The sequence below is a fragment of the Adiantum capillus-veneris genome, chromosome 7 (genome assembly GCF_014529385.1).
Source record: "Adiantum capillus-veneris isolate H3 chromosome 7, ASM1452938v2, whole genome shotgun sequence".
In the NCBI taxonomy this organism is placed as follows: domain Eukaryota; kingdom Viridiplantae; phylum Streptophyta; class Polypodiopsida; order Polypodiales; family Pteridaceae; genus Adiantum; species Adiantum capillus-veneris.
In genome coordinates, this window is record NC_140937.1 from 158,203,810 (window position 1) to 158,218,123 (window position 14,314).

General features: G+C 42.3%; 1 protein-coding gene across 1 annotated transcript; it reads left to right on the top strand.

Moving 5' to 3' along the window:
* The first annotated feature begins 13,013 nt into the window (after positions 1 to 13,013).
* On the top strand, positions 13,014 to 13,549 carry LOC147454910 (uncharacterized). The gene is made up of 2 exons (XM_086517090.1): positions 13,014 to 13,238; positions 13,415 to 13,549. Exons 1-2 carry the CDS (start codon positions 13,014 to 13,016, stop codon positions 13,547 to 13,549), a joined length of 360 nt encoding a protein of 119 aa, XP_086373216.1.
* Positions 13,550 to 14,314: the final 765 nt, after the last annotated feature.

Here is a 14,314-nt window from a genome sequence, read left to right on the forward strand (position 1 = left end):
TCTTGGGATCCATATCTGTTTTATTCCCTTGGTTTTTGGTTGAACTACGTGCTTCTGTTGATTTCTTTTGTTGTATTGTGGTTTGTCAGCCATGTCACTTCTATCCTTCCGCACCCATACTTGTTTTTCTCGTGTTGGTAACCTTGTTCTTTTCATTGCGGTCGGTGTTGTTGTATGCTTGTAGTGAACATGGTTGGCAGTTCCCTGTTTGTTAGCCATGGATATGGTGTTGTACTTTAGTGGCACTCGTCTTTTTGGCTCTTTTTCCAGTGATTGTGTTGCTACCATCTGGTTCTTCCGCGGTTGCTGAGCAAAGGCTATCTCCTGTTGTTCTTGTGCATGTTGAATTTTGACTGCATTCGCATTCCAATCTATCTGCACATTATACTCTTTTTGCCAAGGTTGTCCCAACAACATGGGGTGTTGTGTGCTTTCATCCTCGACCACATAAAACTTGTGTGGGTAAATATATTGATGTACTTATACATGCAATATAGTCCAACCCAATGTCTTTAGAGAATGGGATGTCTACTTTGCGCTACTTGACAGCTCCACTTTGTGATAGGTCACTAATCACAAAGGGTCCCATCCCTCGCTTTTTAAGTTTCTTGGCATGTTGCTTCAGCGTATAAATAAGTACATAATCACCGGTTCTGAACTCTTTCATGCGCACATGCTTGTCAAAAAACTCTTTTTGCCTTCTCTTTTTAGCATAGATTGAAGCTACAGCTCTCAATCAAAGTTCATCTAGCTTTTCAAAATCATCTATTCTTGAAGAGAGCTCATTCCCTGTCCATTCTAAGCGTTTCGCTACTCGGAGAGTTGGAATTAAAAATTCTATGGGTAATATAGCATTTAGACCAAACACCATGTTGTACGGTGTTGTTCCTATTGATGTTTTGTACGCTACCATGTATGCCCATAGTGTTGAGTGTAGCTGTTGATCCCAGTCTGTTCTTGACTTTGATACAATTTTAGTGAGAATTGTGTATAGTGTTTTATTTGTGGCCTCAGCTTGTCCATTTGCTTGTGGATGATATGGAGCAGATTTTCTATATATGACCATGAATTCTTCTAGCAGATATTTAATGACTTCATTAAGAAAATGTCTTCCTCGATCACTGACAATCTCTATTGGTAACCCGTATCGTACAAAGACATTCTCATACAAAAATTGTGCAGTGGTTCGTGCGTCTTCTTTTTGTGTTGCTTTGGCTTTCGCCCATTTTGTGAGATAGTCCGTAGCCACAATGATATATTGGGCATGGGTGCGATATGTAAGGGGTGAAATAGGCCCCACAAAATCAATGTCCCATTTTGCAAATGCCCTTGCTCCCATCATTGGACGTAGTGGCATCTCATCTCTCTTTATCGTCACCTTGGTGCGCTAACATACGTCACAACGCTATACAAATTCCTCAGCATCCATATGCAATGTAGGCCACCATATTCCTGCGGTTAAGACAATTTTTGTCGTCTTATCACCTGAAAAATGGTCTCCACTTATGCCGCCATGTGCGTGCTCTAGAATCAGCAGGTATTCACTTTCACTTGCACATATTCTAAGTTGATTGTCCTTTCCTCTCTTATAGAGTTGGTTCCCAATTAACTGAAAGTCACGAGCCTCCAACTCTATGGACCTTTTTCGTGCTCTTGTTATGTTTTCAGAAAACGTCCTTGTGGTTAAGAAATAAATGATATATTGACTACATGCAGGTGCAATGTTTACCTAAAACAATGTCGCGTGATCCACTGGTCGTTTGGCACTACACATAGTACAATTGTCAACATAAGCATGTGTGTCAGCATACATAGTTGGCCAATAAATCCCTAATTGTTTCAGTCTTTAGTGTGTTTTCATTGTTGAACAATGAAATGCACAATCCTGTACGTGTGCTTCTTCAAGATAACACTCGAACTCCTCCAGATTTATACATAATCGTAGAATTTGGTCCGAGCCTAGATGATACAGTCGTCCTGCAATCAACTGGAAGTTTTTTGTTTGTCGAATTGTATGTTGTTTGGATCTGTCTTCCTTGTTATCAAATCTACCTCCAAAGGAAAGAATGCTAACAATTTCATGAGACCATTTCGGTATCATTTCAATATTGAAAAGATACGCATCATGTATGTCATCATCTACTCCTTCAGGAGCTTCCCCGTTTTGTAGCCTTGAAAGATGATCCACCCGTAGATGAGTTTTACCCTTTTTGACCACCGCTGTGAAGTCAAACTCTAGCAATATAAAAAACCAGCGTACAATTCTCCCAGTATTGCATGGTTTATTTACCAGATACAAAAGAGCTTGATGATCGATGAAGAACACAAATTTGTTTGCGAGCAAATAATGACGAAATTTCTTTACAGCATAAATCATTCCTAACCCCTCTCTTTCAGTGGTTGCGTAGTTCTTTTCTACACTATTTAACTGTCAGCTTGCATAACAAACTGGGAAATCCATTGTTCCGTCTCCAAGTTGAGCCAGAATACTCCTAATCGCATATGCAGATGCATCAATGTGAACATGGAATATCTTTTCCCAATCTGGTGCTTTAAGTACAGGTGCTGATACAAGGTTTTCCTTCAGCTTTTGGAATGAAGTTTCACACTCCTCAGTCCAGTCGAAATTGACTAACAAACGATACAGAGGTTGTGCAATGACTGCATACATGTATATGAATCTTCGATAATATCCGCAGTGTCCCATGAAGGATTGCACTTGTTTTGAATTAGTAGGCATGGGTAGGTCTACTATGACTTTGATTTTGTCTAGGTCAGTGGTTATGCCATTTCTTGAGACAATGTGTCCTAAGATGCGGCCTTGCCTAACCATAAAAATGCACTTTTCTCGGTTAAGACAGATTCGATATGTTCTGCATTTCTCAAATACCTTTTGTAAATGATCAATATGTTCCTCTTGTAGAAGAGAGTTGACACAAAGATCATCCATGTATATTTCTAAGAATATCCTCATGTATTCTTTGAATGCATGCGTCATTAACCTTTGAAAGGTAGCTGGGGCATTAGTTAAGCCAAAAGGCATAACTCTATAAGCATATATTCCCCATTCTGTGGCAAACGCTGTTTTGTGTTGATCCTCTACTGCAATTGTCAGCTGGTTATAGCCTGAAAACCCATCTAGAAAGGAATAAGCCCATTTCCCAGCCACCCTCTCAAGTACATGTTCTGTGATCGGCAAGGGATAATTATCCCTTATGGTGGCTACATTTACCTTTTTGAGGTTCACACACACTCGCAGCTTTTCGTTCTTTTTGGGGACAACCACAATGGGTGACACCCAATCTGTATGTTCGATTTCATAGATGAATTCAACATCCATCAGCTTGTCAATCTCCTCTTTGATTCGTTTAGCAAATGTGTCATTATATGTATAGCGACGTTGTTTACTAGGTTTGGAATCTGATTTCAAAGGAATTCTATGTTGGCATATCGATGGATCAACTCCTTTGAGGTCTTTGTAGGACCATGCAAACACATCTTTATACTTCTTGAGAAGTTGTGTTAACTGTTCTTCTTCTTCAGGCTCTAAATCACTTGCGATATAGACAGGCTGAGGCTTTTCTCCTAGTTCAGCAAGGTCTATCCGTTTTGCATTTTCCAACACATCATAAAATTCCTGGTTTATTCTTTCCCTTACTCGTGGTGTCATTATGATTTTTCTGTTCTGGATGGTGAATTTTTGATAGTGTGATGGCACATTCATGTTTCCTTTTTCATACTCCTCTTTACCATCACTTTCTCCCTCAGTAGTCCAGACCTCTTGTAAAGACCGTTTTAGTTCTTGATATTTCTTTTTACGCTCCAATTTGGTCCACTCTGGGTCTTTCGTTGTTTCTTGTTTCCATATTTGAGATTTTTAATCTTTTGTTTCTATTTTAGCTTTTCGTACTTGTTTTATTTCCTCTTGCGTTCGTTCCCTTTGCACTCTCAAGAATCTTCTTGATATTTCGTCTTTTACACAATTCTCTGCTTTGACAAGCATTAGATAGTGAGTTTTATCTTTTATCATGGGCATCATATTCTCTCTCATTTTGTTTTCTACTCGTTTTTTTCTATAGCGTTCCTGGCGTCTAGGGTGCTGATTGGCAAAATCATAAAACCTGATATTCTCTGTTTTCTCCCCACGCTCGCTTGAGCTATCCAAACACTCGTTATTTGCATCGTTATTTACCTCCAGATGCTCAGAGGAGTTATAAAACTCTTCTTGTTCTAGTGGTACAATCTCATCTCCTCCTGGTATAAAGCTTACCATGTAATAGGGTAGCACGCCATAGCCATCCTTATCACAAAATTTTGTCGTTGGACTATCTGTAATGGTACAGACATCCAATGTTGCTAGTATGTGTTCCCATTCCAGAGGTTCTAAGGCATCTTCACGAAAAGGATCCGAAATATAATCATTGTCCTCAATAGCTCTTTCTAAGACGCATTCCTCTCTTTTTAAGCTCCCACAATGTGAAGCTCTGCACATCCATAGCTCTTTTTGTTGCCCTAACCATGCTAGGAGTTTTGATCCTGCCAACGTAGTTGAATCAAACTCTTCCACTGATGTCTAGTTCACGTCTTTGTAACTCTAGTCTCTTAGGTGTATTTTGGTTGTAGTTTTGCCATGTCTGAGGTATATATGGTCATAACCCCAATCCTGGACCATCTTTAATTGTCTCATGAATAGTCTTCCCAAGATGATCTCGTAATTGTTCTTTTTGTCGAAATCGACTATTGCAAATGTATGCTCATACTCGATTTCGCACGAGGTGACAATTACTTTTTCTAAGAGTCCTAGAGGCTTTTCCATGAACCCGTTTGCCAATTGCAATTGCATTCTAGTAGCTCTCAAAGCCGGTTTTCCCCATTTTTTCCAGATTTTCTTGGTGGCTATAGCGACTCCTGCTCCACTGTCAAGAATAGCTTTGGAAACTACTCTTTGGAATTCTACTGGACTGGTGGTGTTTCCATCTTCTCCCTCGCAATACTCTCCAACCTTGTTTAAAGATAATGGCTTAGTGTTTAGTTGGAGCCTATCCAATTCATTGATCCCTTCGTGAAGCTTCGAGGTGGGGTCTTTTACTCCAAATTTTTCTAAGCATTTGCCTACTGTGGTCCACATGTTTGGTCGTAGCCTTAGGAGTTCGGCTAATGTGATTGTGCATGCCACAGGAGTGGACAATAACTCAATCAACCCTTGTGAATCCATCACTCTGTTAGAAGAAAATTTTTGAGATGGGATTGCTCTCACCTCAGACTTGGCTTCATACTCTCCTAGGTAAGAGGGTAGACTTTTTAGAGAGTCTGGTTGGTTGTGCCCCGAACTAATTGAGCCCTGGTCTCCCCCTTGTGAATGCATATCACAGTTCGTTTGTGATCTTGCCTCAAATTCTTCGATAGGAGGTAAGATCTCATTTCTCTCTTTTCTGGTGCTATTCATGTGGCAACTCACCCTGTTAGCTTCGTTGGCTTCACAGATTTGCTTCCACAAATCATCTAGACCGTTACAATCCTTACCCATTTCTACCAATGTTTTAGGCTGGAACCCCTCACTTGCCTCATCTCTTGTATTTGGCACTATGATTGGCTCTCCCCTAGACTAAGAGGCATTCGTGGATCTTTCCTTCGTTTCTACTTGTTTCTCCAAAGTTTGTTTGATAGGGGTTGGAGCTGGTACTTCATGCCAACGTGCAGGTTTACCAAGCGGGTTTTCTATCAAGGATTGAGTTGTTTCAATCATCTTTCGACACATTTCCAACCTCTGTTTTTCTATTTCAGCATGTGGATAAGTCATCCATCTTTGCTCTTGGGTTTGGTTGTTTTTTAGTCTGGCTTCGTAAGCTTTTAAAAGTGCATCTAACTCCTCATTTACCTTTTCTGCCAACACTGATCCTCCTGATCCTACACTTTGGGGCTCTGCTATTTCCTTGGGTGCTATGGTTGCCGCAGTGTGTGAGCTTAGGCTAGCTAGATCCTCTAACCGCTCTAACCTATCCTTTGTGTGCTTTAATTCCTCGAATAGAGCCATTTGCTCTCGCTCTCTCCTGGCTTTCATACGCGCCTTTCTAGCTTTCCAAGTGCTTCTATGATTCTTCACTTCTGAACTAGGAGCATCGGTTTTTGGCTCTTCAATTATGGGTTCATTCATCATTCTTTGAGCTTGGGCTCGTGTCACTACCTGAATAGGTATTATTGTTTCGCTTTCTGACCCTCCACTAGAAGGCACTGCTTCCAGCATGTTCAAGGTAGTTTTTGCTCCTTTGCTCGGGTTCTTAGGGCAATCAGGAATCAAATGAGTAACTCCACACTCGGTGCAATATGCGTTGACTCTAATGATTTCATCATGAGGACAGTCTCTTAGCCAATGGTCTCCACCACACTTGTAGCAGGGTCCCTTAGGTTGTTGAGGTGCTCCCTGAGCTCCTCTTTGTTGGTATGCATGTCTCTGCCCGCTCGTGCCTCCGTTGGCTATGAACAGCAATGTTCGTTCATCCAAGCTATATCTTCCTTCTCCTGCTGCCTATGCAGTTGTTGGTGATCCTACACTTTCTATCATGCTCCATGGTTTTGGAGTTGAGGGTTCCTCCGATGGATAATAGACAGTATTTGCAGCGTATCCATTGGGATCTTTGTAATATGCATGCATAGGCACCAAAGCCTTCTCTTCTGGTTTGGTTACGATTGGTGTGTATCTGATGCCAACTGGTCGTAATCCTGGTAGGGGTGGTTGTTGCCCCAACACTGGTTGTGGTCTTTCTACACCTACGGGTCCTGGTAGGTTGTCTGCTTGATACCTAGGCATCGGTGGTAGTTGAGGAGATGCTACCTGAGCCTGAGGAGCATAAGGTCGTTCTCTCACATATCCCTTGTTATAATAACATTTCTCCGTCCCATGGTTTGTCCATTTTTGTTCAATAGCACACCACTTGGGCTATTTAGCCTGAGGTTTGGCGTACAAGTTAATCTTTTTTAGCACTTTCTCTACAAGCTGCTCCTGGTTTACAGCTACTTCTCCTCGGTGTTGTCTTAGCGGACTTGCTTCCACTTTGTTGTGAGGATGAATCATCGTCAAGATCCTTGAATTCACCCTCTTTGTAGACCGCACAATTGTCTACAAGGTAAAGAGCCTCCTCAATTAACTCGTTTAACGTCGTGCTCCTCTTCATATGTAAGTCCTTCTCGAGATCTGCATTCCTTAGTCCTTGAATAAATATAATCATAAGTCTGGACTGAGTTGGCAGTTCTTCCACAAGGCAGAACTTAACATATCTTTTTAGTCGTATGGCTATCTTTCGCACAGATTCCCCATCTTTCTGATTGAATTTATGGATTTGTGAGATTGTGTTATGAGCTATCCCCCTTTGTGAGAATTCCTCGATAAACTCGTCAAACACCTCCTCCATAGACTCAAAGTCTCTACGCTCCACAGAGTCAAATCAAGTAGCAACATCATCCTCTAGGGTTAGTCCAAACCCTGCAAATTGGGTAGGAAAGTCTAACACCTCTTCCGCTCTAATTACATGCACAAAGGCTGCTACATGATCTCTAGGATCTCTGTTTCCCGTGTATTTTTTGTTTACCCATTTTTGCACTTGAGAAGGTCTAATTCTACGATGGTCTAAAAATCTCATCATTGGATCTCCTCATCCCAATCTATATACTTCCTCTAGCCTTTGGTAGTGGGCGGGTTCCTCTCCCAGTGGTGCTCCTAAGCCATAATTTCTGACGGTTCTTGCAAGAAACGGTTCATCTCTTCAAACTCGTTCTATGGGTGTTCTTCCCGGCTCTGTTGACCCTTGAGTTTTTGGCTTACTCGCCTTGATACCGTGAATAGAGTGGTGGTTCTTGTAAATCCCTTAGCCCTCGTGCGGCTTGATAACCATCTCGGCTTCGGTTTTGTTCTAATGTTGCACTCTGTCGAAGCCATGCCTGCAATGATGGTTGAGTTGCTAGTTGGCTCTGGTTGTTGAATGTTTGTTGTCGGGTAGAATGTGAGGTCGCGTCATACTCTTCTGAAATGGGATTTGTCGACTTGCTAGGGGTGTAGGTGGCTCTTGGCATCTCTTCGGGGGCATATGTTGATGCTCCTGGAACTGTTGCCTTTTCTACCTCCTCTAGGAGAATACGTTGGTATTCTCGCCTATCAACAAAAACAATATCCTTCCCCATGGCAATTTGATAAGAGAATAAGTAAAGAACCTTGTCTTTGCTTAATTCGTTTGGGTAGGATTCTTTGCAACGGAAGTAAGAGACTATTCCCTCGCTCTCATGCTTGTAAATCCCCACATTCTCATTATAGGTTGAGACCCTGGTTGTTTTCCTATCGTACATAAAAAGAGCTTCGGGTCGATCAATGTTTGGTGGCGGTTCTTGAGTTTCTGAAACCATTTTTCCTTTCGCCATGTTATCTCTGTATCTGTTGTAATCCTCAGGGTTACTAACTATCATATAGTGGTTCCCCTTTTCGTCTCGGAATCTATCTCCATCATCATAGACTCGAATTATTTCCAGTCTCTGAGCCGGTCTTTCTTCAATACAAATATACTTTCGTCCTCGATAGTCAGAATAAACTAAGGCTCCCCTCGAGTTTGTTCCTTCTAAGAAGATTACAGTGAACTTGGAGTTATTCAAAAGATTTAGGGAGGTTCTTCCTCCTGGCATTGGTCCGTCATAGGTGAAACCTCCTTGCTGTTGACTACCCATCATGAAGAAGGATTTGTCTGATGAAGTGTCAGTATCACTACCCTGCTCAATAATCGGTGCTAGTGGATCTAGCCTTGCCTGAGTTACACTCTCTTCGGTGGACACTAAGCTACCCTGATCACCTGCCACCTTGTGGTCTCTAAAAATGTGTCTTCCTGATCTTAAATTCATCAAACTTAGCAATGCAACTTAACACAAATCCAACCACTCACCTGGCAAAGGATCAGTTTCCGCACAACTTCTTGCTTTGCCGCTGAATATACATGCACACAAGCGTTTGATTTCGGCAATTGAATCAAAGAATTTAACCACTAGAGGCGGTTTTAGTAATGATTGGTATAACTGGAGAGTTAACCTCAAACACTACTGTATTTATACACTTCTGATGTTCTGGATTAGGTCTGCTAATCTGGAATTGTACTTCCCTCGGATGTTGGTCAATTTACATGAAAAGTCTGAATTCAGTCTTTGCTCCATCAAAAGGTCATACAAGGTCCAAATTCACTTCTGAAAGAAGTTATGGAACCCTCAAGTCAAATGGAATCTCATTGTATAACCTCAGTCAAATTTTCTCTTCATTAAGCCCCAGTAGACATCCTACGCGTAGGATGTCTTCTGCTCTATTTTGCCTAGATTTTTGCACTATGGATTCCCCTTAATGTGCTGAGTCCATAGCTGTTTGTACTTTTTGATTTGGACACCTATAAGCTAGTCAATGGATCAGAAATCTATTCTGGCAGCTTGATGTTGGTTTGACCAGTCAAATCAACTCCAATTTGCACCAAAATTGACTAGGAGGCTTACCTCACGCTATACAACACCCTACTATGTCTACAGTTAGTTTCTGGCTTCAATTTCATGCATTACACATCCTACACGTAGCATGTCTTATTGCTCAAAATAACTTCAAATGCAAAGCACAGACTCCTCTTGAGGTGCTGATCACTTTGGTATGCTCAAATCTTGGTTTGGAGTGCCAGATCACCCAAAACACATCCTACGCGTAGGATGTCTTTTTGGCCTATTTGACCCCAAACTTGTGCCACACCTTCCCCTTGATGTCAGCAACCTAGTGCTATGCTTAGATTTTGGTTTGGATTTCAAAAGACCCCAATTTTAGCTATTCTAGCCCTTTTCAGTCAAAAGTGCTAAAGTCTGCTTAGAATCCAATTTTCTCACCCAAATGAGATGAAAACTTTCTCGGTCACTCAATATATCATGCACATCATGCTCATGTAGCCATCCTATGGTTTTGGTCTTAAAATAATGCCTTGGCACAATTTGGGTAGGATGTCTGGCAATTTTTGTCTATCTGGCTTTATCCTGTCAAGATATGGCCAAATTTCCACTTTCCATGTGAAAATAGGGTAAAACCTACCTTCTGAACACACTGGTCAACTCAAAATTCAGAAATTTCCACCTGATTAGCCTCTAGGACATCCTACGCGTAGGATGTCTCCTGGCTTAAAATTTAATTTTTTCCTGATGGAAATGCTCTTGATGCTCTGCAGCTCTATGAGAAACACTCACAGCAACTTTTGAACTTCACTTCAACTTTGAACCACTCTTTTGCATCTTTTACAACCTTGTGATGAACCTATCAGCAAGTATAACATGCATGAAGTTCTCTAGATCATGAATCATGATGTCCTACTTACCCTACTCCTACTCACCATGTGAAATGGTGATAATGGTGTTTTGGTTGCTTCTTAGCCTCTCCGGACTCTCAAGCTCTCCTTTCACCGCTTCTACCACTCAAACTCCTACTCATCAACTCAACTAAAGCATAAAACTACCTAAGTCTACCTAAATCTACCTAAGTCGAAGGATCTAGGCCAGACACACGCTCCCTAGACTCCCTCTAAGACCTAGAGAGTCCTCCACCCTCTGATCCTATCTAAATGTAAAACGAAACTCTTGCAAGCCAAAGAATCCCTATCCTCAAGGACTAATCTCCGTCACCTACCTAGGGTTTTCGTCCCTGACAACGGCGCCAATGTTGGCAGATACGGCGCGACGGACGTCAGCACAGCGAGAACTCACCTAACAAGATTTGTCAGCTAAGGACGAAGCTCAACCCGCAAGCGCATGAAAGCAAGCATAGGGTGTCAATCTACACTCGACCGACTCTCGACTAATTCCTACACAGGTCTCCACCCAATTCTAAGCTACAGCCTTCAGGAGTGCTTAAGAGGAGATTTCCTACAACGCTTTCTAGAGCCAAATACCCATCAAACGGTCTCAAAACACCACAGAACTTGAAGGAGACCCTACTAACACCAATAGGTCGCTCTCCCTAAGGTCCATGAACCAAAATCCCAATCCAAAACACCTGGTGCAAAATCACGTAGGATGTCTGGTCGAAATTTGCAGGTCATCGTTTTCGAAATCTAAAGTGCCTAATGTGTAGCTCTACTCAATTCGAACGTGTGGATATGCTGAAATGCGAAAACGGATAACGTATGCTCACCGAATCACCATATGAAGCTCGTAGGTCGAGCTCGCAAAACCGGACCGTACGCGCGCAATGTAGGTATTGGCGCGTAGCTCTCGTCGAGGGCAACAAGTTGCACTTCTCTGCACTTGATTTCGACCACCGATGCGCGCATAGCGTCAAGATGAAGCTCTCCCTCTCTCTCGTACACAGTACGCTCACTCACAGACTTAACTTTTCTTAAAATGACAAAGGTTTTTTCATTAAGGTCAAAAAGTGGTATAAATACCTTACAATCTCAAACCCTAATGTTCCAATTTAACCATCTACTCAATCTAAATGTCAAAACTCGGATACAATCTGGAAACTTCTGTAAGCCCCAATATTTACAAAGGTGAAATGTCGGGTTTTCTCAATAAATGAATAATTACAAAAAATAATAATCCGCCGAGCAGTCATTTTTCGTAGGGTGTGTCCAGCTTCTAACACACACACACACACACACACACACACACACAGAGTTGACATGGCCCAACCTAGTTCCGTGCCCAGAGAGATTGGCCCCAAAGACTAGATCCCCTTTCGTTCTTTCTTTTTCATTAATCATTGCAAAGTACAACCCCCGCGGGTCCTCAGCTCTCAGACTCTGCATCCAAATGCTCTAAAGAGTGAGGCCCTTGGGCTCCTTTTAGTCGTACAAGGGATGCCAAAACAGAGCGTCAAAAGGAGTTAAACTTAAAAGCAATGAGTCCCAAAAGCAACTGGCTCCAAAAATTACCAAAAACAACCAGCATCATTTTTGGAATTCCGTATAGTATGGCATGTCAGCATGTCAGCGCGACAAGAAAAAATCCATACTACTGGTCCACATGGCATGTCAACACAAATTTTGGACGTCTAGACGGCTGTCGTACAATGTGCCACGCCATCTGCATGTCTGCCGGTGGTCATGCCACGTCACCTGGTTGGCCACCACAACCCTGCAAGCAAGAGAAAGCCGTGCTAAGCTCCAATGGAGCAGCTTTCTCTTGATGGAAAGGAGGAAAGGAGAAATCTACTATTCTAGTGAGAGATCCAAACCAACCTGACAGCCCAAGTAACGTATTGGTGTCCCTAAAAGAATCCACCTAAAGCCCTCTCTAGGTGACCAATCGGGCAAGGGAGCACTGCCAACCCAGAATAGGTAGTTGCACTCCACGCAAACCAAAAACCTACTCATCACCTCCGCATAGAAAAGGAACAAGGAGGGAGGCAAGAGGGCAGCCCGATCGAATTGAGTATGAGAGCATGAAGTGTTCCCCTCTTCCCCCACCCTACCAACAACATTTGACTATGCACACGTCTATAGAAAGCTAACACTCCCCTAATCCATGCATCTAAAAACTCCATCCGATGCATAGTGTCCTTAAGGAATCCCCTGTCAAGACTCAACTATGTCATGCGCCTTCTCAAAATTGAGGAGGAGTATCACAAGATCCTCTCCTCGAAAACATGCGAGGACACTCGCCTCTAAACTTAAAAGCAATGAGTCCCAAAAGCAACTTGGTCCAAAAACTGCCAAAAACAACCAGTGTAATTTTTGAAATTCCATACAGTATGCCACGTCAGCATGTCAACACGAAAAATGTAAATCCGTACTGCTAGTTCACATGGCATGTCAGCGCGAATTTCGAATGTTTGTACGATTGTTGTATAGCCTGCCACAGCATCTGCCTCTCTACGAGTGATCATGCTACGTCATCAATTTTTGACAATTTTTTCAATGAAGCGGATAGCTTTGGAGGTGTAATTGAGGACCTTGAATTCCAAGCAATCATGCATGAGGAATCACAGCAACAAGATGCACGCACTCCAACAGGAGATACTTCAGATGGGAAAGTTGATCAATGCAAAGGAGAAGCCCATCCAACTTTTAGCCCAGTTACCTCCTCGTTATTCCAATTTCTGTTATTCACTTATTACGAGTGGCAAGTTGAATGCTATTTCATGGGATGAGACTGTTACAATGGTGTTGGACCAAAAGGATCGGTTCAATGCGGAAAATAAGTCACACTCCAAGCCTTGGCCAGTTCTTCCAACAACAACAAGCAGAAGGGTAAGAAGAAAAGCAACAACAATCCAAACAAGAGTGATGCTGAAAAGGATACCTTGAAGGCAGATCAGCATTGCAATCATTGTGGGAAAAAGGCCATTATTGGTGGAAGTGTCCGAAGCGAGTTCGAGATGCTTTGACTTCTATGATGATATAGTCACCAACTTTTGATTATTTAGATACTTCCTTCGCAAGATTCTCCAGGGACATCGAAGGTTGAGACAGCTTTTGTGGTTCGAGATGGTCGTGATTGGATTCTTGATAGTGGTGCTTCAAAGCACATGACACCTTTGAAGGAAAATTTTGATACCTAGATGAATCCAGGATAAGCCCAGATTCACCCTTCAAAGAAAGTGCAAGGTATAGACCCATGGTAGTCACCCACAAGACAATATAACCATCAACTCCATCATGCATAGTATTGACTAAATACCACGACATCCCCACTAACCTCATCGGTGCTTTTGTCCATACTACGACGACACTATGGTACTATTTTCATTGGCGACAAGTTTGAAATTCTTGTTCATAGCAAGGGTTCCATGGAGTCGATTCCAGATGGTAGAGGGGGTATACATACCTCCAATGTTCTTTATGCTCCTAGGTTTTCATCTTATGACTGTGCACAAGGTGTGCAAGCTAGGTATACAGGTGATTTTCATAGAGGATGCGGTGTCCATTCAGGATCGAGACTCCAGCAAGGAGGTCAGAGGGGAGACAATGGAGAATGGTCTCTACAAGCTCCATGCTCTTTCTTCAATGACTGGCACTCACAAAGTGATTTATGGCATTACAGGTTTGGCCAGTTAAACAATGATGCTCTTCGTAGTGCTTTTCGTGAACACGTGATTGAAGGCTTACTAGATGTTGGAAGTAAGCATGGGAAATGCATTATTTGCATTCATGGAAAGCAACATAGAGAGGCTATCAGAAGCAGTCTACGCGCCAAGCAACTGCGGTTTTGGAGTTGGTTCGCAACGACCTTTGTGAACCTATGCAGACTCCGTCTTTGGGCAGAGCTCTTTACTTCATGTTGCTGGTGGATGATTTCAAATGCTTTACTTGGGTATATTTCCTAC